This window comes from Vulpes lagopus, chromosome 12, assembly GCF_018345385.1.
Source record: "Vulpes lagopus strain Blue_001 chromosome 12, ASM1834538v1, whole genome shotgun sequence".
Taxonomy (NCBI): domain Eukaryota; kingdom Metazoa; phylum Chordata; class Mammalia; order Carnivora; family Canidae; genus Vulpes; species Vulpes lagopus.
Genome location: NC_054835.1, coordinates 43,470,621 through 43,497,225, shown reverse-complemented (window position 1 = coordinate 43,497,225; position 26,605 = coordinate 43,470,621). Strand labels below are relative to the sequence as shown.

The 26,605-nt window shown below is 53.2% G+C and overlaps 1 protein-coding gene across 1 annotated transcript; it reads left to right on the top strand.

Annotated features, from left to right (window-relative positions):
- Window positions 1-4,602: 4,602 nt before the first annotated feature.
- Window positions 4,603-26,286, top strand: WNT9B (Wnt family member 9B). The gene is made up of 5 exons (XM_041726837.1): window positions 4,603-5,124; window positions 19,953-20,017; window positions 20,394-20,650; window positions 22,090-22,355; window positions 23,165-26,286. Exons 1-5 carry the CDS (start codon window positions 4,603-4,605, stop codon window positions 23,636-23,638), a joined length of 1,584 nt encoding a protein of 527 aa, XP_041582771.1. The 3' UTR covers window positions 23,639-26,286.
- The last annotated feature ends 319 nt before the right edge of the window (window positions 26,287-26,605 follow it).

The following is a 26,605-nucleotide window of genomic DNA, read 5'->3' as shown; positions in this document are numbered from 1 at the left end:
GGAGGATACCCAGAGATACGTCTCTCCTCTTCTCAAATATCTTTCCTGACAATGTTTAAAATCCCATCATTACATATTATTCTTGGGTATTTGTCCTGCCCCCCTTTTAAGGAATTTTCATTATAAATGTTAAGCGTGCTTGTAACAGAAAACTTAGAGAATACAAAGGGGATAAACATATTTTCTATCCAGACTTACAACCTCCGAGGCACCCCCCTCCTTTTTTTTTTTTTTTTTTTTTTTTTTTTTTTTTTTAATATTTTGGTGTCTCGGGGCAGCCTGGGTGGCTCAGTGGTTTAGCGCCGCCTTCAGCCCGGGGTGTGATCCTGGAGACCTGAGATCGAGTCCCACTTCGAGCTCCCTGCATGGAGCCTGCTTCTCCCTCTGCCTGTGTCTCTGCCTCTCTCTCTCTCTGTGTCTCTCATGAATAAATAAATAAAATATTAAAAAAATATTTTGGTGTCTCTCTTCACCATGTTTTTTGTTGTTGTTTTCACAGACAGTCCTGAGTCTCCTGGGCCCAGATTTGGTAGCCCATTTTCCCCTCTTAGTTTCAGTCCTCTATCAGTCTGATGGGTCTGGAAACATCAAATCCCCAGCCATCCCCATCAGGTGCCAGTGAGTTCCATGACATTGAAGAAGTTAATCACCTTTCTGGCCTTTAGCCTTGTATCTGCATAGTGAGGACAGTGATGTCCAGCATGCTACTTCACAGCATCTCAGGGTCAAATAATGCAAGCAAGAGTTGAGTTGGGTTCAATGTGCAGAGGTAGGATGGATGATGGTAGGAGTGGTCAGAACAGAAGTAGTCATAATGAGGCCCCAGCAAAGAAGGCTGGGTCACAAAGGGGTGGGGAGGACAAGCAGAAGGACAGGGAGGCTCCCCGGACCAGCTCTCCTGAGCAGCCATGCCTGGGACCAGCCTGGACACTGGTGCCTTGCCTCCCAGCTGCTGGGGCATCACCTGTCCCACTTACTGTCTGGTAGAGTCCATTTCCTGTGCAGCTGTGAGTGTGATCAGAGGGAGATAGCCAGCCTGGAATTCCTCATTTCCACTTGTTCATGGCTTGGTGGTAAACTTGGGGGATCGGAGGATTGGGGGATTGTGATTGCCGGGCTCTGCCTGGGGCCTGGGCTGAGCTGGGGCGTGGAGTCCTGGGGGGACCTGTGGCCAGAGTAAGATGGATGCTTCCTGAGGGTTAGACTCGGGCAGGGCAGCCTGGTCTGAGGACAGGGTTCGGTGGGGCAGGGAGGTCTGGAGAGACCCTGGAGCTGGATTTGATGCAGCCTTTGCAAACCATTCAGGCACATGCTTGCGCCTTCCAAATTCTGTGTGTGTGTGTGTGTGTGTGTGTGTGTGTGTGTGTGTGTGTGTGTGTGCAGGGGGAGGGGAGGACCTCATCCCTGAGCGTGGCTGCCTTGAGCTGGTTAATGGAGACAGGTAGCTGCATGTGGCTGTCTAAGAATGCTTCTCCTGCATACCTGTGCGAACCTGTGGGTCCAGGAGCAGCTGTGGGTCTGCCTAGGAATTTAGACATCCGTGGGGGAGGTGCGGGGGAGTCTGTGTCACTGAATGCCTGGACTTGTGTTGTAGAGTACTAGAGTTGTTTGTGTGTGTTTATGTGTGTGTGTGTGTGTGTGTGTGCGTGTGTGTTTGTGATGGGGCATGTGTCTGAGCTTGGGAGAGGATGCGGTGAGCATGCACTTTGTCAGTATGTCACTATCTCTGTGGCCCCACAAAGACCGCAGACCCGTTGTAAGCGGTCAACAATGCATATTTGCTGAGCACCCACTATGTGCTGGGTCCCGTGCCAGGCTCTGGACATGCGGAGAGAAGTCCACTCAGGCTCACAGGGTGTGCGAACAACGGACCCCTATGGCACGGGGCTCTAAGTCCTGAGGGCTGACCCTCGTGTCCTTCCTTGGGGATTCCACAGCACCGCAACTGTGAAGATGATGTGTTTTCACCACCATTTCCCACTCCAGGCAGGACCCCTTAGGAAGTGCATGATGCTCTGTAAGGATGAATTATGCAAAGGCCAGTGTGAATCAGGCAGTGTCTGGGCCGTCCTCAGCCAGCCACGGCTAACCATGAGCCACAACCAGTGTGGCAGTTCTGCTGGGGCTGAGCTCCACTCCCATGTCCACTACTTACAGCTGGATCACCCACACCAGCTACTTCACCTCCCTGAGCCTCCAGTTTCCTCATCAGCAAGGGGGATCCTGATTGTCCTGACCTCGCAGGGGGTGGGAGGTTTCAGGGAGACGACGTGCCAGCTCTGGCACACAGGCACATAGACACACATGGTACATGGGAGCAGCTGCTGCAATTATGATCCACAGTGGGACTTGCCACCTGGGGAATTCTTTGAAGCCCCAGTTAGGGTGGGAAGCAGAAGCAGAACTCTGATGCCTTTGTGGGCAAGCCAGGAGTCACCCCACGGACCCAGTTCTAACATCAAGAAGAAGGAGCCAAGGGTAGAGTCTATGCCCTTGGCTGGTGAGGGCTCAAGGACACTCATCTGGATAGTCTCTATGCGTATCTCAACGTCTAGCTGCTGACCTCTCCATCTCATCTTGGTTCTTTTGGTCTAACTTCAGCCTCACAGCCTTAACTAACAGCTGTCCACATGCAACTATTATGAAATGTCGAGAATGTGTCACTTTGGGAGAATATACTCCTCCCTCATCCCCCATCTTCTCCAGGTACGTTGTCCCTTGTGCATGCTGGTGCATAATGTGCCACGGGCATGAGGATCAGAGGGGCTGCTGGATCTGCTTGCTCTTCACCTACCCACACTCCGGTGCCCATTGGGTGTACTGGGGCCTGGTGGGGGCTCTTCCTTTTCCCTGACTGGGTTAGCTTGTCCCCCACTCTCCCAGCCTCACTGAGCCTGGTTCAAGGTCTTAAAAGTAGTACGCTGGAGTCAGCTCTGATTGACCTGCAGAACAAACTAAGCAAATCTATTCTTAACTCAGGAGATCTGAGGTGATGCCACATTGGCATCTTGAGATAAGCCATGGTGGGAATATCTTCCAGCGCAGAAATCGGCAAATGATATAAATCAGACACCCACCCATGCACCCCCAGAAAGCATATAAAACACCAGCACACCACTGGTCCTGCCTGCTGTTGTAATAACTCACTAGCACCTGCTAGGCATTTGGCATCACTCTGCACAGAAATCCTGTGAGATGCTCGTCATCATCCCCGTTTCATATCCAGGGTTCACGATTACTCAGGGTTTCAGCTCGCCACACTGGGCCGCGCACCTCAATAAACAGAACCATGAGAGCTGACAGGGCTACCGAGTTGTTAAAGGTCATTGAGCATCCACTCACTCCACTCAGCAAGGAAACTGAGCTCAGAGAGGGTCAGTGTGGCAGCAGCTTCCTCTGCTAATCCTGCCTAAAGTGGAAGCCACCATCTCCCCACCAGCCTCCCAGCAACAACCCCCCCCTCACATTGGTGCCCACTGCAAAGCCGAGGTCACTGTCACCTGATGCTCTACAGGCATGACTGAGATTTTGGAAACTTTGCATGCAGATCTTGACGTTCAGTGCAAGTTATGTTTTGTTTTGCTTGATTTGATCCAGTGCTCAAGACTCTCAAAAACATTTAAATAAATCCTGCTTGGGTCATTGGTTGTACGTCTCTCTCACAGACCTCAGTCACCTACCGCCTCCATCACTCCACTTTCGCCGCAGGAATTGGGGGGCTTAAACTTTTTAAAAGAATAAGCAAGACAGAGCTTTGTGGCCCAACACTGGAGATTCTCATCTTGTCTGACAGAGGTGCCGGCATCCATATACTTTGCAAAGCAGGTTCCTCCCTGGCCCTCCCATTCCCGAGCCCGCTCCTCCTGCCCCACGGACCAGAGAATCCGGATTTTTGTCCAGGGAACATGGGCAGCACTTTGTCAACCGCCCACCGAGGCCCGTGCCGTGCACCTTGCCCTTGACAGTCTCCCGTTTAGAAGGAGGGATCTTCTGCCCTCCTCTGCTCTAAGGGATACCCCTCCAGGATTCCTTTTGCTGGACAGCAGGGTCCCCCCCCCCCCCCCCCCCGCAGCCTTTAGAAGCGGAGCTCCCGGTCCGGGAGAGCGGCTCTGAGTCGGAGACCGCAGCAGGCGCGCAGCAGAGCGGACCCCACGCTTCTCGGCAGACCCCGGTCCCTCCTTCTGAGGCCCCCACCCCTGACCGCGGGGAGAGCGCCTAGAGCGTGGCTCCAGCCCCGCCGGAGGAGCGGACACTCCTGGCCCCCGCCTCCCCAGGCCCGAGGGCCTCCACGTTCCGCCCGCGCGTCCCCCGGCGGGCGCCGCGTCAGGTGAGCTCTCACCTGGGGCGGGGGGACGCGGAGACGGGGGCCGGGGGCGGGGCGGGGGCGGGCCCTGGCCGGCGGCCCCACCCGCGACGGGGCGGGGCAGGCGCGCGGGGCCAATGGGGCGGGGGGCTCGCCGCCCGGGGGTGCCGCCGGCGCCGCTCCCTCCCCGCGGCCCGCTCCGCCCCGCCCGGCTTTAAAGCCCCGCGGGCGGCTGGTGGCGGCGCTGCGAGCGCGGAGCGGCGCGAGGACATGCGACAGGGCGCCGCGCCGCCGGCACCATGCGCCCCCCGCCCGCGCTGGCCCTGGCCGCGCTCTGCCTGCTGGCGCTGCCCGCCGCCGCCGCCGCCGCCTACTTCGGGTCAGTGCCCGCCGCGCCCCCGGCCGGCGTCCCCGGCCTGCCTGCCTCCCCTCCTCCGGCTGGAGCAGGGCCGACTTCGCCCTCCCGCTGGCCCCGGCCGCGCGGGACCTCGAACTCAGACCTTAGCCGCCGGCGGGCCGCAGTCCCGGCGCGCTGCGGGGGTTCGCGCCCCAGCTCGGCCTCGGCTGCCCCGGCCCGGCTCCGGCCCGGGCGCCCCGTCCGGTGTCCCACTCTCGGTGCTCTTTGCCGCCCCGCTCCCCACCCGGCCCGAGACCTCATCCCGCCGCGTGCGCCCGGCCTCCGACCCCCGTCCCGGCTCCCGAACCCCGCACACGTCTCGGACCCTGGCCGCAGCCGCACGGCGTGCCCGGTCCCCGCCGGTCCAGGCGTCCCTCCCGCGTTCCGGGGCCCTCTCGGGACGCTCGCTCCGTGCCGTGTGCTCGTAACCCGCCCCGCCCCCGTCCCACCACGGTGCGCGCCCGGGCCCCCTCCCCGCCCTCGCCTTCCTCCCTGCGGGCTGGGTGGCGGGCGGGGATCGCGCGGTACGGGGGTGCGGGCTGCGGACGCTGGGGACTGTCAGCTGGCGGTGCGGAGGGACCCTTCCGCTGGGGAAGCCCAGCCAGATCTCACACCTGGCGTGGGACGAGTTCTGGGGAGGATGACCCAGAGTGAGAAGGGAGCAGGGGTACATGATTGCAAAGGGGAGATCAGAGTTGCGGAGACACCTGGGGAGAGAGCCGGCGGGGGCACGAGTTACAGGGCAGTTGTCCCTCCTTCTCTGACCCAGGGACTTGGGTGAGAGGTGGGGTCTTGGGTGCGAAGGCACTCACGTGACCTCCACCCAAAGCTTGCTCCAAACGTGTACAGGCTGTTACTCTCATCTTGTCACTCCAAATGAGGGTGAAGTTTACAATTTGACTAAAGCAAAGGCAAGAAAACACACCAAGCCAGTGACCTGCCAGGGAGGGGAGTAAGGATCTGAGAAATCCCCGGAAGACTGAACTAAGGGCTGTGGGCTAATTTCCAGGTCATGACCCTGGTTAAAAACGTGCCTTGGCTGCGAGCAGTGGCCTCTCCTGAAAAATCAGGAGGGGGGTGGTGGCTGGCAACATAGGCAGGTCAGCCCAGACCCTAGCTCCCAGCTCAGCTTGCTGGTGATCTGGGAAGACCAGTCTCTGGACTTCAGTGATCCTTTCCTACAAAGGAGGGGCTGAACTTGACAGAACCGAACCTCTATTTTCACGCTGGGAGCAGTGCATAACGTGTTTGACAGTGATTTCAGACTTGAAGGCACTACTGTTGCCTCTGCAGGCAGGGCGTAATGGTGAGGGCACAGATTTTGGGTTCAATCCCCAACCCAGCTGCCTGCTAGCTGTGTGCTCTTGGCCAAGTCACTTACAAGTCACTTTTACAGATGAGAAGCGGGGATAATGGGGATAATAAAATGGGGATAATAGTGCCTATTTCATATGAACACTACAGGAGTTAGTACACGCAAAGCACTTAGGACAGGGTCTAGCACATAGTAAATGCTCAACTAATGCCAGTAATTATTATTAGTGAGGAGATTAGGCATGGTAGCTTGGTATTCCAGCCCTGAGGGGGTTTCTGAGCTGAAACAGAGAGCAGGAGGACAAATGCACCTGCGTCTTCTTGGATATCAGCTTATTTCCACAATTCTTTGTTTGGGTTTTGGGGATGGGGTGAGGGCCAGATGGGGTGAGAGGAGGGGCCTTTGGGAGGTCTGGACCACTTTGGCTGGTGTGGTTGGAAGGAAAAGGAGTTTTTGGCAGTGTACAGGGGTAGAATTTGAGACTTATGAGCAGGGGGCAGCCTTAGAAATCAGAGTGGGGAATGGTCAATTAGGCCTGGTTAGGGCTGAGAGGGATCATGTGAGTATTAGAGCCACCTTTTTTCAGGTCATGAACCCAGCTAAGCAAAGCTGACAAAACTGACTCCAGCCACCGCCACCCCAGTCTGGAGAACAGGATAAATACTTGAAGAATAAGCTAAAACTGGGGTCTTGTGCCGTTATGTGTTTAGTCTCAGAGAATAGACAGGATTCAGCCTGAATTCTCACTGAGGAAGCCCTATCGTGACTCAGTCAGGCCCGATTCTCTCCAGCTTCCTATCAGAATTTGCTCTCTGGAGGGAATCTGATATCAGTCATCCACACTATAGTGAGAATGGGAAGCTACGTGCTCCTCCTTTCTCCAGGTCATTTGCATTTGAAGTCTCATTTCTGATTATAAGATGAAATGTTTGGGCATTTGATAAAAGAAAATTCAAACATCCGGAGAGAAGGTGAGGCCAATCTCCTCGGGGTCTTTGAAATCACAGGATCATAAACTTAAGAGTTGGAAGTACTGCAGAAGCATCTCTGGTCCAACTCCCTGTTTCAAGCAGGTCATTAATGGTTAGTCCCATTTTTCAAATGAAGCAGCCATCGTCCCCAAACCACGGTAAGCCAGCAACTGCTTCTGGGGCTTTTACGAAACCAGAGCTGAATTCCAGTGACCTAATAACTAGTATTGCAGTTTACAAATCACTTTCTCATACAGCCTCTCTCTCATCTGACTCCAGAACCATCATTGAGGTCTATAGGATGGTGTAAATAGTTCCTCAAAGGAAACTTAGGGTTAGAATAGTTCAGTGATTCACCCTAGGTCACACAACAAGTCAATGGGAGAGGTGGGATAGAAGCCAGGTTCTGCCTCCAGTCTGGGTTCTTCGCCTTCCAGGGAACAGTCTCCAGAGCAAAGACTGTGTGATCATCCAGGGGAGCAGCAGCTACAGGGAGCTGCAGGGGGTAAGGGAGTGGAGGGTAGTGCCCTTGCCTGCTTGATCACTTGGTCAGGTCACTTGCCTCCAAGGTCTTTAGCACCTGGAGTTCCTAGGGTTCCCGAATTCTAATGGGCTGATCCTGGCCTGGAAGTCTAGGATTACTCAAGAGCTCATGTTTTGGCTTGGATGGCTTGGGAATTCTGCAAATATTAAGTGGTGTGGTGTTTTATAAGTGAACATGCACTGTATTATGTGACAAGTGGAGCCCATGACAGCCCTTGTCACTCAATCCAGTCTTTAAATCATCCCAATGGCTTCACTTAACTGACTTCGCCAGCCGGGCGCCCCATGTGTTGAACATTTCTGCATGTGCATGTTAGTCATCTGAACATCTTTTTTCATTGTGTTGATTGTCTTCTTATTGAGTTATAAGCGTTCTTTGTATATTTTGGATCCCGGTCCTTTGTCAGAAAGAATTGGCAATATTCCATCCCTATCTGTGGCTTGCCTTTTAATTTTCATCTCGGAATCTTATGAAGAATACAAGTTTTTAATTTTGATGAGGTACAATTTACAACTTTCTTGTATGGTTTATACTTTCTTGGTGTTCTACTCAAGAAATCTCTGTCTCTTCAGAGGTTGTAAAATTTTCCTCTTATGTTTTCTTCCAGAAATTGTACAGTTTTAGCTCTTACACTTAGGTCTGTTTGTTCCTTTTGAGTTAATTTATGTGAATCATGTAAGGTCAGGGTCAAAGTGTATTGTTCTCCATGTGGAAATCCACTTGTTCCAGCACCATTTGCTGAAAAGATGGTCCTTTCTCTATTGTCATTTTTGTTGCAAATTAATTGATTCAACGTATGAGATTCTATTTCTGGACTGTTTATTCGATTCCATTCACCTATATGTTTATTCTTATGCCAATACCATGTAGTCTTGATTGCCGTACCTGTATGGTAAGTCTTAAAACCAAATAGTATACATTCCCCCTCTCTTTTTTTTTTTCCAAAATTGTTTTGGAGCACCTAGGTGACTCAGTTGGTTAAGTGTCTGACTCTTGATTTCAGCTCAGATCATGATTCAGGGTCCTGGGATCAAGCCCTGTATCAGGCTCCAAACTCAGCAGGGAGTCTGCTTAAGGACTCTCTCTCTCCTGCCTCTGTCCCCCACCCCATCTCTTGCTCTAAAATAAATAAATAAATCTTTTTAAAAAGTTTTTTTTTTTTTTTTTTTTACTATTCCAGGTCCTTTGTATTTTCACATAAATTTTAGAATCAACTTGTCAATATCTATAGGAAAGCCTGCTGGAATTTTGTTTGGGATTGCATTGAATCTTTAAGTCAATTTATAGAAGATTAACATTCTAACAATATTGAATGTACTGATTTATAAATGGGCATATCTCACTATGTAAGTTTTTAAATTTTCTTTTAGCAGTGTTTTGTAATTTTCAGTATGCAGATTGTGCAAATATTTAAAATCTTATTCCTAAGTGTTTTTTTGGGCTTTTTTTGTATTTGAATGGTATTGTTTTGCTTATAAACATTTTTATAAATTGGTTGGGTCCCGAGAAAGACAGGGTTGGAGGGAAGAAAGGGTAAAAGAAATTGTACTGCTTTGGGGTGGTGGATTGAAAGCCAAACATCACTGATAAGAATCACTGTGTTTGGGGAAAGAATTTAGGCCAGCCTGCCCCTGGCTAGGCTGTAACACCACCCCCCACCCAGGAGTTGGGCTCTGTAGTTGGGCTCAGGGTCAGGCCAGCCTCCCCATGGATAGTGATGGATTTTTCTAAGGCTGAGGAAGGTGGACAAGGTAGGAGGACTCCTGAGCTGGAATCCCCTAAGGAAGAGAGGTCCTGGTGCCTTTAGGAGTGTGTGCTTGGGTAGAAGTTGGGCTCAAGAAGAGGTGCCAGGTGCTAGGAGGGTGACCCCCCCCCCCACCTTGGCATCAGCATAAGTAGGGAAAGAGGCAGCCCGAGGCCCTGCTACAGTGTAAGGAGCACCAGACTTGGAATCACGGATTGAGTTCAAATCTTTCATCCAACCACTTAGTAATTGTGACTCAGGGCAAGTCAGTTAACTGTTCTTTTTTTTTTTTTTTTAACATTATATTCATTTATTTGATAGTGAGAGCATGAGCAGGTGGAGTAGCAGAGGGAGAGGGAGAAGCAGACTCCCCACTGAGCAGGGAGCCTGTGAATGCAGGGCTCGATCCGAGGACTCTGAGATCATGACCTGAGCCGAAGGCAGCCAGTCAACTGACTGAGCCGCGCAGGGGCTCCAAGTCAGTTGACTATTCTTTTTTTTTCTTTTTTTAAAATTTTATTTATTTATTCATCAGAGATGAGAGGGAGACACACACACACACACACACACACACACACACACATACACATACACACAGAGGCAGAGACACAGGCAGAGGGAGAAGCAGGCTCCATGCAGGGAGCCCAATGTGGGACTCGATCCTGGGTCTCCAGGATCACACCCTGGGCTGAAGGCGGTGCTAAACCACTGAGCCGCCCAGGGATCCCCCTCAGTTGGCTGTTCTGACCTCAGTTTTCCCACCTATAAAATGGGCTAACCCTCACCTTATAGAGTTGTTGTAGTTAAATAAGTGCAAATAAACCTGCTGAGATGCTATCCATCTATAAGGAGTTCAAGAAATCTAGCAATGTGGTCTTAGAGCCTCCCAAGTTAGGGGCATCTTTGGTATCATATGTTCCTTCCTCTCTTCATCTTTGCCCTCGTCATTGTATAATTCAAATCCTTTCTGTGCTCAGCATTTTATGTGCATGATCCTATTTATCCACTGTGACCACCCAGGGGGTAGGTGTTGGTGGAATTCATATAGGTGAGTGGGAAGGAGGTCAGAGGGGCCAGGTGCCTTGCCCAAAGGCTCACAGCTAGGGGCTGGCAACACTGAAATCTGAATTCTGGCCTGTCCGAATCCAGAGCCAACCTTGTCATATTGCCTCCGGCTGCCTCTGCCTCCCCCTGGGCAGCCCATCCTGTCACCCTCACCCTTCACCTGGTATATGGCCTAGGCATCTTTTCACGGGTTGTTTTATTTTTTTTTATTTTAAAGATTTTATTTATTTATGAGGGAGACAGAGAGAGAGAGAGAGAGAGAGAGAGGCAGAGACACAGGCAGAGGGAGAAGCAGGCTCCATGCAGGGAGCCTGATGTGAGACTCAATCCATCGATTAATCCCAGGTCTAGGATTAGGCCCTGGGCTGAAGGCAGTGCTAAACTGCTGAATCACCCGGGCTGCCCCATTCACAAAAATTTTTTTAAAGATTTTATTTATTTATTCATGAGAGACACACAGAGAGAAGCAGAGACACAGGCAGAGGGAGAAGCAGGCTCCTCACAGGGAGCCCGAATGTGGGACTCGATCCCAGGACTTCAGGATCACACCCTGGGCTGAAGGCAGATGCTCAACCACTGAGCCACCCAGGCTGCCCTCACTGGTTGTTTTAAACTTTTGCTTTGTTACCTATTTTTTTAGTGTGCTTATGTCTTCAATTCATTTAGGCAAGGGTCTTGGGGACTTGTTGGCTGAGTCCCCCATAGTCCCTAGCATTGCCTCATGGTCCGCAGAGAATGTCTGGATGGACAGCCCTCTCCCTTCCTCTCCCCTAGAATTTTCCTCTGCCCCATTGTATTTGCTCTTCCATCTCCTACTTACACTTGACTCTCTTGAGCACACACTGCTTTGTCATGACCTGGCATCCATCAGGATAGGAAGTAGAAGCAAAGTAGAAAGCAAAGACTTGCCCCCATCAGACTCCAGAAGTCAGCTACAGCTGCCTTCCATAGAAATGTTGGTGGCAGCTGAGATGCATTCTGGGGTAGGACAACTGCCTCAAGCCCAGACCCCCTCACTGGAGAGATGAAGTCAGAACGGGGGAGGTGGAGAGTCTCAAAGAGCCAGAATAGGTTTAAACCACCATGTTCAGAGTCCTGGAAATTCTTTTTTATTTGTTTTTGTTTGTTAAGTAAGCTCTACACTCAACATGGGGCTTGAACTCACCACCTAGAGATCATGAATCATATGCTTGACCCACTGAGCCAGCCAGGTGCCCCCAGAGTCCTGGAAATTCTAAAGAGACTGGTTTCAGGGCAAGAGCAGAGAAGGCCTGCTTTCTTGATAGTTACATTTGTTTTAAGGCCAGGCCAGGCCAGAATTCAAGAATTTTTGAATTTTAGAAAGATAACTTCATGCATATACTAAATCCAGAACAGCATCCCATCATCAGACACTTTATTATTTTTGCAGAAACAGGATCTACATATTGGGATAAAGGCAGATCATAAATATTCTCATTTTGGTTCAGGTCAGGACTTGCTGCCATATGAATGCATCCTAACTGCATAAAATTTTTTTAGTCGTCCGAGCTTCCTAGAGTTGGAATTGGGGTGAGATTTGTGAACCTGTGGTAAACTTTCAGCACCCATCACCACTAGAGGTTGTGCAAGCTGAGTTTTAAAGACAGACTTTTGGGCCAAGGGCTTGTCTGGTCCTCCCTGGGTGTCCAAGGGAAACTTCAGGTGTCTGGCATGGCTTGTCCCCAGGAACTGAGGTCCAGACGGAACAGATCTGGCTCCCCAGTCTCCACAGGGACTGAGCCGTGGGCCGTGGAGTCCCCAGGCGGCTGATCTGGTACTGGGGAGAGCACGGCGGGTGTGGCCAAAGGCAGGTTCCCCCAGAGCCACGCCCCTCCAGCCTGCAGGGCCCAGCTTGGGAAGATTGGGGGGGTGGGGTGTTGGGTGGCCCCTGCAGCTAGAAGTGAGACAGCAGGGAGGCCAGGTGTGTGGGAATGGGGGTGGGGGGGAGACTGAGGGACTGCCTGGAACATACTCTCCAGCTGGGGTTGGACATCTGAGGGATTTATGCAGCCAGCTGGCATCTGAGGAGCACCTGTTTGGGGTGGAGGATCTGAGCTGGGAATGGGGGACCTCTGGGTCTGAGAAACCAGGACCTCTGCAGAGGGGCTTACAGGCTACTTGGAGAGTCTGTCCGTGCAGCTGTGAGGAGGAAGAAAAAAGTGTCAACCACGTAGAACTATGGATGTTATATCTGTAAAAGTGAGAAAACACAAAGAAAGAGGATGGTTAGAAAGAGATGGGACTGGCAAGCAAGTAGGGCTTCCTGGAGGAGGCAGATAAGCATCAGAGCACATTAGAGCTGGATGGGGCCTCAGAATCACCTTTCTCATTCTTTGCATTTTAAGTCAAATGTTGAAAAAGGTTGTGGCCATAAAAGAGTCCAGGGGATCCCCAAGGGCTTTGGGACTGGGAGAGGCATCCCAGGCAGGGATTATAGCATGAAGGAAGGCATGAACTGGACTGGGGGAGCCATGAACTGGACTGACAGGAGGATGAGGAAAAGACTGCCCGAGGGAAGGACCCTCTGCTACAGCCTTGGCTGGCTCTGAGTCCAGGACAGTCCAAGGTGGGAAGTTGTTCTGGTCCTGCTCTGGGGACCCTGCTCTATTCCCAGGGGAGCCCCTTACCACTACATCCCTTAGGGCAGTCCTGACTACTCAGGTTTTCCCTAGGCGCATTCAGGATGTGGCTCCTTCACCAGGTTGGGAGGTTCCTGCTGTCCTTGGAGCCGAGAGGAGAGGTGAGGGGGTGTGGACCATCTTTGGGCCCTGCAGGAGGACAAATGGAACTGGCAGCTTGGGACATCTCTGTCCTGAGCAGCCGCCAACGGTGAAACTACCATCATCACACAGGGATCACACACAGGGCATCCCCCCTGGGGCCTGGCTCTTCCAGGGCCCCCAGCTCCGCCTAAGCCTGCCTGCCCATCTGTGTGGGGAAGAGGGTGACCACTGAGCAGGCTGCCAAGCTGGTTAGTTGGTTAACTTATTGTGCTTCAAGAACTTGGTCAAAGTTATCCAGCCTAGGAGCCAGGGTTTCAAGGTTGGGGCAGAACTGGATGGGCGTGTTGCCTACCATGAGAAGAGACATCCTCAGAGACTACTAGCCTTTTCCTACAGTCCCCACCCATGTCTCCTAAACTGCTCCTTCCCTGGGTAGGGGCTGGGCCTGTGAAACCAAGAAGCTGGGGAAGCTTATCTTAAAGCTCTTAGGCTCCCTTTTCTCTACCCCTCCCTCTCCTTGCTCTAGGCTTCTCCTTCCGTTTCTTCATTATCCCAGACCCTCTCCTGTGATCTGCCTTCTGTCTAGCAAAGTATGTTCTCAGGCACTGGCATTGTATCAGACGCTCACACTTTAGTATGAATAGGCAAGCCACTTCTCTAAACCTTATTTCTGATTTTAGCCAAAAAGAAACTGAGTTTTAGACCAGGAAAAAGTAGTCTCTTAAAGAAAGCACACTTCTCTCCCTTTAGCTGCTCAGGGGCCCAGAGGAGTCCTGACCAGATTGCTTTCCTTTCATACCTACCTGTCTTGTATTCCTTTCATCCTAAACATTTGGGGTGGTGGTGGCTAATTTTGCTTCCCTGAAGTGTTACGTTGAAGCTAAAAGCAGAAACTTCTAGCCTTGACAGAAACAATCAGGAGACTCAGGGCACAGTCCTAGGCCTGCCACTAACTCAGTGGGTCACCTTGGAACATAAATATTACATGAACTCCCAGGGCAGGAGATAGGTCAAAGCAGAGACCTAAACACTTGGCAAATCCCTTGCCTTCCGGTCTGCCCCCAGAAGCCTCTGGAATATCTTCCAGGAGCCATCAGAGCAAAACCTCTAGACTGGGTGATCTTGAAGGGCTTCTCCAGCCTTAAAATATATGATTTAAATGGTGTGCATGTGGGCCCAGCAAGGGAGCTGGGGGAGCTGTTCCTAATCTCAGGTCTGTAGAGGTGAGGGAACCCTCTGCCCATGGGGATCCTCCTTGGCCACCGTGGCACCAGATCCATGCATGCCAGGGATGAAGCCTTCCCCTCCTTGGCTTCTGCTGGGCCTGAGTGGAGAGGGAGAGAGACAGGAAGGAGGAGGGGGAAGCATTTCCTCCGCAGATGTTGCACTGGCCAAGCTCAAAATACCCGAGATTGTTGAGATGCAAAGCATGCTTGCCATGCGGGCTGCTTGCTGCCCACTTAGCTGTGAGCACACATCTCCCCCATGCCATCCTCAGCGGGCAGCCTGGTGTGCGGCTGCAGAACAGGAAGTGGAGCTGTTTTTGGAGAGACAAAGCCCGCAGCTGGGCCAGGCTCTGTTCTCTCCGAGCCAGGGCTGTGCTGGGGTGGGGGACGAGGCTCTGGGGATGAGCTCTAGTGGGAAGGTGACCAGATTTGGTTCTCAAGCTGGGTTCCTGGAGTCCTGACATAAGAGTTGGGAAGGAAAAGGAGGGTGGATCCAGGAGGGGCTGAGGGGGACCCTGACAGGGAAAGAGTGAGCTTTTGTGTCTTTCACTCTTTTGTGGGTAGCCCTGGGATGAAGCTGACCCTTGATAAAGTCACCTAGATATTTATATTTAAGTGAATGAGTGAGTGTAGAGAGGATGGAGCTTGTTGGAGTAGAGGTAGGATGTGGCAATTGGTGACTTGACCAGGCTGTTCATTAAGGACATGTTCTTGGAGGATGCATGAGGGTGACCCCAAATCCAAGAGAGGAGAAAGGAGTCTGAAGGATGGAGGAATTGTGTGCTGCTCAGCAACATAAACTTGGGGCCTCTTAGCATGACAGAAAGAGGGGAGAGAGGCTTGGAGTGGATATTGAGGGTACCCCCTCTCTGCAGAAGGACTGTCAGAGCCAAATGCCCTCTCTTCCTGGGCCAGGCACTGCCCTCAGCAATCTTCCTACTGGGAAGACCTGGTGGTGGAGAGCACAGTGTGGGGGTGGGGAGTGTGTGTGGATGTGGGTGGGTGTGTGGATGTGTGTGGGTGTGTGTGTGTAGGGGGATTTAGTGAGGGCTGTGAGGTGCGCTGAGATGTTTGAGATGAAATCACAAAGGGAACACTTACCATGCAAATGGCCCTGCTGCGGAAGCCTCTTATCAGGAGCATCTAATGGGGTTTTGCAGGGCCAAGGCCAATGCTCCAGGCAGGGCAAGGCTTTCCTGGTTCCCAGGTAGCTGCCCACAGTTGGCATGGTCCCTGGTGCCAGGCACAGCTCCTGGCCCCTCCAGCTAAGGGTCTAGACAGGCTGGCATTACCTGGTGCCCTGGGAACCGCCAGCCTTGTCCTACACCACTCACCCACATCCTGGGGGTGGCCTCCTCTGGAATCATCAGACCTTCTCAAGCAGAAAGAAGGGTGGGGGTAGGGGGTGGAAGAACAGAGCCCGAGGCGCCCCCAAGTGATGGGAAATGTGCTGCACCTGCCAGGTCTTCCTTACTAGCCAAGAGTGCTCCTTGGGACCTTCCTCCTGCCTCCTCCCCACCCCCCAGGCCTCTTACTACAGGCAGGATGGGACTGGCCAAGGTCAGGTTCTCACCCAGATGGAGCTAAGAGTTCTGACCCCTGAGAAGATCCTGATTGCTCCACTGGGAGTTGGGCTGGTTCAAAGCTCTCTTCTGCTTCTTGGGGCCTTGGGAGAGTCTGGAGTATTACCGAATCCAACCAAGTTCCTTCTAGTCTAGGAGCTCCTTGAGGGCAGGAGCACGTCCCAGCAGCCAGCATGGTGCCTGGCATATAGTGAGTGCTCAAGAATGACACTTACCTGGAGCTTACTATGTGTCAGGCACTGTTCTAAGATCTGTACAAATGTTAACTCATTTAATCCTCCTGATAGCCCTGTGAGGTAGATATGGTGGTTGGTTATCTGCATTTTATAAATGAGGCCCAGAGAGAGAGGTGAAGTGCATTGCCCAAATTGGCACAATTGGCAAGAAGCAGAAGTGGGATTTGAACCCAGGCAGCCTGGTCCCGTTACACTCTCCCTCTAGTCAATGTGTATTTGTTAGACAGAATGAGCTCAGGGGGAGAGTGGACATTCCCAGGATCACCAATGAGTGAGGGCAGATAGACCAGACTACCCAGGCCATAACGGCTTTGCGGGCCTGAGGTCCTTGGGTCCCATACTCAAGCAAGTGGTGGTTAATTTTCCATCTTCTCTCTGGGGTTTGGTGGTGACTGGGGTGCTGTTGAAGGTAAACAAAAGCAGTCTCCTGGGACACTTTCTCCAAATCCTGGGAGAACCTTCTTTTCCTTTCTTCAGGTTCATCCCAAATGGGGGAGCTTTAGCCAAACCATGGATGGGGTGAGCATCAGAGAGTAAAAGGAAGCCAGGGCAGGAAGGCCAGGAGCAGGGGTAGGGTCGTATCTGAGGTGAAGTCCTGAAGGGCACTCTTGACTTTTCCTACCCTGGGAGAAGACAAGGTGACCCAGGAAACAGCTGGTGGGGGGGATGCCCTGGAGTCAAAACCAGAGACATCTTGCAGCATGGGGGTGGGTGACCTTTCTGGAGGTCAGCCTGGGGGAGTCTAACTGGAAGCAGAAATGGGAGGGACCAGCTGGGTCAAAGCAAATACAGCCAATTGGGGAGTGACATGGTCCCAGGCAGCTCAGGAACACTGGAGTCCGGCAGAAGCCTGAAGGAGCTCTTGTCCCAACCCCTGGAAGAGCAACTAGCAACTTCACAAAGTATTCATCCTCTGCTCTTGAGTCCAGAACACTGGCTACTCGTTTGGTTGATAGCATCCGACCTGACCACAGGGCAGTGTCTTTATTAAAATTCCAAATTTTGTCTGGATTCATGTGACTGATGAAGCTCACTTGATCTTTTACAGGTATACATCTTATCCCCAAGGGGCCCAACTCACATGTGGGCCATAAGATTCTGCAGACAGGTGGGGGTGCGGTTCTCAGGCCCAGGTGCCAGGGAATGTAGTTTCTTCAAGGAGAAGGGATCATGCCCACAGACCCTGAGAGGGATGGGAAACTGCAATGCCTAGAATCCTTCTGAGGTCCAGGAAGAAGCCTTCCCTAGTAGATGTGAGGATAGCCCATGAACACCATGTGAAGAAATAACGTGTTTTTCTAAATTTGATGTCATGGAGCTATTTCCTCAAAGGAAATATGATCCCAACCACAACATAGGAAATAAATAAAAGGGAAACCCACTGGGTCCGGGAAGGTCTCCCAGCTGTCTTCCTAGGCCCTGAGGGGGCTCCTGAGGTGGTGCCAGGGAGCCTTCTCTGAGCGCAGCCCTAGGCAGACCAGGGCCCAGTGTGGCCTGAGGCCTCGATGTGGTTGGCTGCCTTTCCTGACCATTAATCGCTACTAAGTGTCATTACTGCTAATAAAATTAACCGACTTTATACTGGACTTCTGGGGCCATCAATCATAGGGTCTATTATACGAAATTAAAAAAGAATAGGGGCCAATGGATGGGAGAGAGAGTGTTTACTGAGCCTGCTAACAAGTGCAGGCTCGGGCATGCTGGTCCTTCACAGCTGTCGGAAGGTGGTGATCAGTGACAGCACCCTTAGTTAGACAGCCACGTCCAAGCCTTGACACTGTACTACAGATAGGACACTGTGCTATAGATCTCTAAGATGAGGGCACAGCTGCACACGGAAAGACTCTAGGGCTGGGGCTGAAAATCTCCCCAAATGCTCCCCGAACCTGCTCACCTCTGCTTCTCCCTATGTGTTTGGTTTATTCTCTTGGTCTCTCTGTGGGCCAGCTTCTTCTTTGTATCTCCTAAGTTACAGGCCCAACCACCCAAAGAAAGAAAGAGAGAGAAAGCAACCGTCTGCACAACTTAATTCAAATTCCAAATTCCCAGAGAGAGGACTGATTAGTCCAGCCTAAGTCATATGATCCTCATTGGTCCAATCCATAGGCCAGAGCAGCAGGGTCAAGTGGAATAAAATGGTCAACCACATGGTAACCATGTAGACCAGAAGAACCAATGGGTAGCCTACTCAACAGATGTCTGCAATTTAAAGGTTAAAGGTCTTAGTAACAAGCACTCAAAAAGTGATAGATGATATAAATTACACAACAGAGAGTATAAGACATGATGTAGCTATGAAGACATAATAATAATAGCTATTTTTCTAGGAAAGGCATTGGAGGCAAGCCCTGAAGGATGTGCAGCCCCATTGGTCGAAATTCCCCATCACTCCCTGCCTTGTTCTCTCATCTGTCAATCAGCTGCTCATGAGGGAGGTTCCAGTTTCTGAAATGCAGGAGCAGTGTGAGCAGAAGTCTTCCCTCACATCAGCACCTGCTGTGGTGAGGAGAGCACTTGAGGGGCTGATTGGCTCCTGCTCCCTTTGCGCCCTCATACTGGAAACCAGTCAGGGTGGGGCCTTCTCGGCTAGAGCTGACATCTGGACCTGCCAAGGGTCAAGCTCTAAGGGTTTCCTGTCAGGCTGCAGGGAGGGGTTTGGGTGTAGACCTGGTGGACCGGAAATTTACCCATTTGCCCCCAGATTAATGATTAACGGGTCCCTGCCCTCACCCTGTCTAGCAGGGGAGCCTAGGGCCAGGCTGGGCCAGGAGGAGCCTGATAGCATCTGTCTGTGCTCAGGGGTTTCGGAGATATGCTCCACACTGGGTTGGCTGCATCTGATGGATTTAGAATCTATGGGCACTTTCTGGGGGCACCTGGGGCCTGACCAGAACCCACACTCTCCCCGGGGCAGTGTGGCATCCAGCCAGATGTCCTGGCCAGGTCAGGTGGCTCCAAACAGATCTGGGCCTTGGCTCCATGGGGTGTGGGCCTCTCCTGGAATAGTGTATATTCCAGCCATGCTGAGGGCCACCAGGGTACAGGATAGGAAATAGGAGAAACATCTCAGAGAACTTCTGGGGAGAGGCAAGGTGAGCTCTTACAGGAGTCCCTGCCGTGCTGGTTATCTGCTGTATGGCTCAAGCCAGGCAATGCCTCTTCATAAAACTTTGTTTCCTTATCTGAACAATGGGAAGATCTGCCCAGGTTAAAGAATAAAGCATCTTGTGAGAGGAAAGAATTTTGAGAAACTCCAGCTAGCAGAAAGGTGAACGAGCATGTCCCAGGCACTGTGGATGGTACTTTCCATATAATCCTCCCAGCAGCCCCAGAAGGTAGAAAGGATCCCTCTTTGCACTTCCCAGAGGAAAAAAACTAAGCCTTCAAGGTTACACAGCTAGGAAGTAGGAGCGTGACTTCAGAATCCATGGACTTTGTATGTACTAGAACAGGAAGTCTGGAGCTGAAGGCTTGTTGGAAATTCATCCATCTCTCTGTCAGTTCATCCATCCATCCATCTGTCCATTTACTCTTTCTTCCTTTTTTCCTTCCTTTTTTCCTTCCTTCCTTCCTTCCTTCCTTCCTTCCTTCCTTCCTTCCTCCATCCAGGTATTCCCTAAGCATCTCTTTGTAATAGGCGCTGAGTGGCTGGAAGGTTGAAGCTCTAGCTGGGAATTATGGAAACAGATTGGGTCGGCAATGGGATTATTTGGGCAGCAGTATAACAGAAGGGAGAGGGGGATGTCAGGGAAATTGCTGAGTGTTTGCCCAACATCTCCATCTGTCTCCCTGCCCCCTCTGAGCAGCGTGGCTCTCCCCTCCAGGCAGCAGCCAATACTACCTACAGGCAGTACTTTCCAGACTTCCCTCACCATAGGAGCTGCCCAAGGTATGTGGTGAATACAGATCCCCAGCTGCACTCCAGACCAATAAGATCAGAATCGCCAAATGTGGATCCTGGGCATCTATATTTTTAATAAACACCCAGATGATTTTTATGATTGGGCAAGGTTGAGAAATAGAACAGGTGAGAAGTGCAGAGACTTTGGCACCTGGAAAACTTGGACACTAGACCTTGTTACAAGCACTTTGGTTTCCTACTCTGTAAAGTGGGCACATAACCCCATGGGGCTGGCCCGTCTCCCAGCAGGGAATAAATGAAGCCCCCCAGATCGTCCCCTTCCCATTGCTTGCCCCAGGTCCTCCCTGCCCCCTTCCCCCATCAGACCCTCAGGGTCACTGTCTCACTCTCTTGCTCTCTCTAGCCTGACCGGGCGGGAGGTCCTGACCCCCTTCCCAGGGCTGGGCACCGCCACGGCCCCAGCACAGGGTGGGGCCCACCTGAAGCAGTGTGACCTGCTGAAGCTGTCCCGCCGGCAGAAGCAGCTCTGCCGGAGGGAGCCCGGCCTGGCCGAGACCCTGCAGGACGCTGCTCACCTCAGCCTGCTGGAGTGCCAGTTCCAGTTCCGACATGAGCGTTGGAACTGCAGCCTGGAGGGGAGGACAGGCCTGCTCAAGAGAGGTAGGGAGGAGGGCTGGGAGAGGAGGGCTGGAGGAAGAGAAGGGCTGGGGGTAGGAGGGCTGGAGGGAGTCAGCTTTCCTGTTCCCCTGGCCTCTGGGCCTAGGCCACGCTGCCTTTGCAAACCTAGCATGGTCCTGGTGAGAAGAGTCCTGGGTTTGGGTTCTCCCTCGGTTTGGGAGGAGGCGGGTACAGAAGAGCGAGAGAGACACAGAGAAGGAGGAGGCACAGCCCATTCCTGGATCATGGAGGAACCCACAGATGAGATGGGTGGTCCCCCAGTCCCCCTCCCTCAGTCTCCAACGCACACACAGGAACACAGGCACACACGTATGCACGCCAAACAAGGTGGAAGAGCGTATAAGGATGGAAGGCAGGCAGTAGTTGGCCAAATACCCTGAGATGGGTCAAATTCTTGTGTTCACTCATGCCCTGTGACTTTGTTCATCACACCATTGGCCCATAATTCCCCCCTTCCCTTCCATTCTCACTCCACCTTCTTCTCTCCTCCTGCATCCCTCCACACCTCATTCACTAAGCCTCTGGTGAGGCTTGCAGCGAGCCAGCCACGGTGCTGGATGCTGGAGGCACAGGGCTGAACAAGAAGACCCCGTGTGCCCCTGGAGAGCATACAGCCTCCGGGGGAGACAGGTCAGCATGTGACTCTGTCACCAAGTAGCAAGGGACTTTTACTGAAAGGCAGTGATGACATATAGAAGGAGCCAGCCCCCCTGTAGGCCAGCTGCTCTCCACAGCTGGGGAGGGTCTAGGATGGAGCTGATGCTATGCCAGGTACCCCGGAGAGCAGGTCGGGTGAGCAGGCCCCAAGAGTACAAGAGTAGGGATGGTCCTGGAAGGGGGTGGGATGATCCGTCTGGAACAAGTCATGCAGGAGACCCAAAGTTACTCATTAGGTCAATAGGTCATTAGGTCTACTGCACAAGTAGGTAGGAGAGAGTGACATTTAAGAGGACTTATGAAGCACAGGAAGCCCACAGAGCATATTTCAGGGGATCAGGGGCCTCAGAAATGGGTCAGTCCATTTGCCTGCACACTGACTTGGAGTCGAGATCAGTGGTTTAGCCTTAGCTCTGCTCCTCACCAGGGGCCCGAGTCACTTTGCACTTTAGTGTCCTCATCTGCCCAGTAAAGGCAGTAACCCCTGTCTGCTGCCCTGGGAACCTGGGCATAAACTCCATAGTGCGTTTGACAGTTCTGTCTAAACCGCAGCTTGTAGCCTGAGCCTAAGGGGCAGGTGATAGGAGGCTGCCCGGGCCAAGCCCTGAGGTCCACATGATCCTTGTCTGGCTCATCACAGCGCCCCCATCACCCTCTTCTGCTCTCAGTGGGTGAAGGGCAGCCTCTGAGCCCAGTCTCCTCCTCCCTCCTGGATAACCGCCCCACCACCCCCCCCCCCCCCCCCCGCCCCATGCCCGGCCCAGGTTTCAAGGAGACGGCCTTCCTGTATGCAGTGTCCTCGGCCGCCCTCACCCACACGCTGGCCCGGGCCTGCAGTGCCGGGCGCATGGAGCGCTGCACCTGTGATGACTCTCCGGGCCTGGAGAGCCGGCAGGCCTGGCAGTGGGGCGTGTGCGGCGACAACCTCAAGTACAGCACCAAGTTCCTGAGCAACTTCCTGGGGCCCAAGAGAGGAAGCAAAGACCTGAGGGCACGGGTGGATGCTCACAATACCCACGTGGGCATCAAGGTGAGTGTGTTGCCTGGAGGCCTCAAAGCCCTGCCCCAGCCAGGGTGCAGGAGTGGGCAGCAAGGTCAATGGAAGGCCAGCATCGGCCCTGCTCCCCAACACGCACGCAGCTGTCCCAGGAGGAACCCCATTTCTTCCACCAGCATGCCACTACCAGGTGCCAGGAAGTAGGGAAGGGTCCTGGGCACCACCATGGGCTAGGCAGCAGGAGAGAGCCATGCTGGGGACTGGGCCCTGATGAGGCAGCAGTGTGTTTGGAGAAGGGTCTCCATTCCAGGGACTGGCTTTCCTGATGTCCGAGAAGCCCATGTAGTTTGAAAACTACATTGACCTTTGACCTGGTGCAACACCTCCACTTCCTCCATGTTACAGATGGAGAGATGGAGGAGGCCCAGAGGAGGGAAGGGGCTTAGCGGAGGCACACACTAGTGGGAGGACGGGAGGGTGAAAGGTATCTAGGTCTAGTGGGATGAGAGGCTGGAAGAAGCCAGGGTTCCAAGTCTTTAGGACTGGCTTCTGTGTCCTCACTGCTGAGTTGGTATAAACCAGGGCTGCTGTGCTCAGCTTTCTACTCCACAAGCACTCTGGGCCAAGGGAAGGAGCAGGGGCCGAGATCTGGCCCAAGGTGTGCGCATTGGCCCAGCAGAAGCCGTGGTCTTGAGCTAGTTTGCACCAAAGTGGCACATGGGTTAGCTTGGGTCCTATTTGCCCCCTTCTGTTGTCTCTTGCCCATCCTGCTACCACATCCTGCCATGGTCTATGCTCTGGGGATGGGCCCCTGACCACACCTGCATTTTCTCTCCTCGCAGGCAGTGAAGAGTGGCCTCAGGACCACATGTAAGTGCCACGGTGTTTCGGGCTCCTGCGCCGTGCGCACCTGCTGGAAGCAGCTCTCCCCGTTCCGAGAGACAGGCCAGGCGCTAAAGCTGCGCTATGACTCAGCTGTCAAGGTGTCCAGTGCTACCAACGAGGCCTTGGGCCGCCTGGAGCTGTGGGCACCTGTCCGGCCTGGCAGCCCCGCCAAAGGCCTGGCCCCACGGCCTGGGGACCTGGTCTACATGGAAGACTCGCCCAGTTTCTGCCGGCCCAGCAAGTACTCACCAGGCACAGCGGGCAGGGTGTGTTCTCGGGAGGCCAGCTGCAGCAGCCTGTGCTGCGGGCGGGGCTATGACACCCAGAGCCGCCTGGTGGCCTTCTCCTGCCACTGCCAGGTGCAGTGGTGCTGCTACGTTGAGTGCCAGCAGTGCGTGCAGGAGGAGCTCGTGTATACCTGCAAGCACTAGGCCTGCTGCCTGGTGTGCCAGGGGGCACTGCAAGGACCCCGCAGTGCTCGGCCACCTTGAGGCCCCTCCAGGCAGGAACACACAGCATGCACACACTCACGACATACGAGCCAGTGTGCACGCACTCCTCTCTCCACCAGGCCTCAGCAGCCTTTCCGTTCCTCTACGCTCAGCAGAGAGAGGTTCAGAGGGATCAGAACTGAGAGTCCCCAGCCTTGTTGGAGCAGAAAAACAGAGTAGGAAAGGATGTGGGGGGAATAAGGGAGACCAAGAGGAGGACAGGACTGAGGGTTTTTTGGGGGGCAGTGGGCGAGGAGGGGCATCCTGCTATCTCAATTCTTCGGGTTAGTGGCCTAGAGCCAGTAAGACGCTGGGAGGTGAGCCTCTGAGCCAGCAGGGCACTGGGAGGCAGTGTCAGCTGGACCCAAAGGCTGGAGCCTGACAGGGATGGGTCAGTCCAGTCCCTGGGCTCTGCTCAGGTCACAGTGAGCCCTGGGGGCCGCACAACCCCACCACCCGTGGCTTTGCTGTGCTAGTGGGAGGGAGAAAGGCTAGGTAGTAGGAGCTGTTTGTTTGCAGAAAGGAAAGCATTCTGGGCTTGAGTGGAACCAAGTCAGATCCGTGCCCTGGAGCCCTGTGTCCTTGATTTGGTGTTTAAAATACTCACGGAGGCCTCATTCTTTCCTTGAGAGCTGCATTAGCCACACCCGCCCAGCCCTGCTCTGTAAGAGCACCAGTGGATGCGAGGTGGTAGGGAGAGCCGGTCCCCGGTGGGGCGCAGATAGTGCACGGAGGCTGCACAGGGAGACAGTGACCCATCCCTGTTTTCTGGATGTGGAACCTTTACTCTCAGCCCAGGAGAGAGTGACAGCCTTTGGTTCAAGGCAGGGACGCCGGGAGCTCGGTTTCTCATCTTCCCTGCAGGCCTGGTATGGTCAGGTCCCTGTGGCGGTGGTCCACCTGTGCCGTGAGGCCCCAACACAGCTGACATTCATGACACAGAAGAGGCCTGATTCTGGTTACATTTCTCCTCTTATAGCTACTCATCTAATTAAGGTTTTACTCTGGAGTTACAGGCGTGGGAAAGTCTTTGCTAAGCCTGGCTCCTTGGGGGCCCCCTTCACTTACGAATAGCCCCCACTTTGGCTCTTACCTGAGGAATAGACGTGACTTTGCTAATTTCCTCTGATCCTGTGGACATTTCCAGTGCTACCTACCAAGGCCCTGTGTGGGAGAAAGAGGAAGTAACTGGTGTACACACACACACACACACACACACACACACACACACACACGTGCTCCTTGGACCTGCCAGGTTGAGGGTTCACATTTTAGCAGCACACCCTCTCTGGTTCAGAACCAAGACCTTGCAGGGGTCACTCTGCTGGAAGCAGAGTGTTTCCCCAGAGCAGGGCCCGGTGCCAGCCAGGAGGAAGTAGCCTCCTTCGGGAAACCCTCGGCTGCTTTGCCGGCCCTGCCGCGCCCTCTGTCAGCTTCCTCTGAACCCAGAGTTGCTGAACCTCTGCTCAACGAAATTTCAGAATTGGCTGTCTGCTCAGAAACCACCAGTGCAAGCCCAGGAAGAAGCCCTGGGCTCCCTGGGACCTCCAAGGGCGAGGAGCTGTCCTGGCTGGGGTGGGTCAGAGCAGCTCATGAGATGCTGGAAGGATCTCTGGCTACAGAGGTTCTGATGAGAAGCCAAACTTACCTGAGATGCCCTCACTGGACTGACCCTGTTGACCCAGGCAGCCAGCCCACATCTTGTCAAGAAGAGCAAAAAAGGAGAGTGGGCTGGTTTTATAGTTTCTTCCACTCCCCGCCCCCCCACCGTATAGACTTTTTTTTGCCAGCTCAATCCATCTGAGGCCCCAACTCTGCCTCTACCTTGCCCCAGCCCTCGGCATAAGGGACCAAAGGCCTCCCTGGCAGGAAAAAGGGACCTGATCCACCCACAGGCCATCTGCATCCCCAGCTCCATGCCTGGCAGTGTTGGGGTTGCAAGAGGATAAAGGCAGACTCTGAGGGACTGAGGCCATGGTGGGCCACCAACCCCAACAACCTAAGCCAATGACACGAGGTGTGGGCTCTGACAGTGCCTCGGCCTTGGGGGGAGGTCCTCCCTGCCTAGCCTTTTCTCTCCTTCCTTGCTCCACCTCTTTCTCTTCCGGGTGCCCCCAAAGGTCCACATCAACCCTGCTGGGGCCCCTCACTCTACAGCTTTAAGGGAAATGCTCACAGGGTATATTTTTGGTCTACCTCACATATATAATTTTTAGGGCAAAAGAGAATAATTTATATAGCTAAGATATATGAGAAAATATTTATGTATAATATTTATATAGTTTCTATATTTCATGGGCAGCACCTGCGGGGGCTGTGTGTTCTGTCAGAAGCCAGCTGTCTGGGGAGACACAGCTTGGCCAGACCTGGGGGTCACCCCTGAGCTGCTCACCAGGGGGCTGGGGTGTCTCACAGGTTCTTGCAACCAGCCACTCTTGGCGCTGATGAGAACACTTCTCCTCTGTGCATGAGGCCTGCTGGGCTTGATCCAGACTGTCCTTGTGAAGGTTTTGTAAATTCTCTGTTCTTCTGGGTCCCAGGCCCCCTCTTCTGCTCTGGCAAAACTATCTTGCTCATAATAATAATGACAACAAGGATGCCCACTCTTTGCATTTGTAAAGCACTTTCGGTTTTCAGAAACTCTCTTGTCCCTTGAATCCCGTTTGATTTCCCTTTATCTCCAGAAGTGTGTGTGTGTGTGTGTGTGTGTGTGTGTGTGTCGCGTGCATGCATGTTGTGGGGGAGGGGCTCATGCCCAGTTTACAGATGTGGCCCAGAGAGGGAGGGATGTCCCCAAAGTCACACTGAGGACGTCCATCCAAGGAGTATGGAAATTCTGCATGGGCCACTCGCTATGGGAGTGGACTTGCCCTGAGCCGATGGAGCCCAGAGAAGTGGCTGTGTCTC

What these genes read in the sequence shown, in the direction of transcription:
- WNT9B (XM_041726837.1), top strand. Translation starts at nt 4,603, where the DNA reads ATGCGCCCCCCGCCCGCGCTGGCCCTGGCCGCGCTCTGCCTGCTGGCG. An exon ending in TCGCTCCGTGCCGTGTGCTC is followed by an intron (nt 5,125 to 19,952) that starts GTAACCCGCCCC and finishes TCTCCCCTCCAG; the next exon opens with GCAGCAGCCAATACTACCTA. An exon ending in CACCATAGGAGCTGCCCAAG is followed by an intron (nt 20,018 to 20,393) that starts GTATGTGGTGAA and finishes TGCTCTCTCTAG; the next exon opens with CCTGACCGGGCGGGAGGTCC.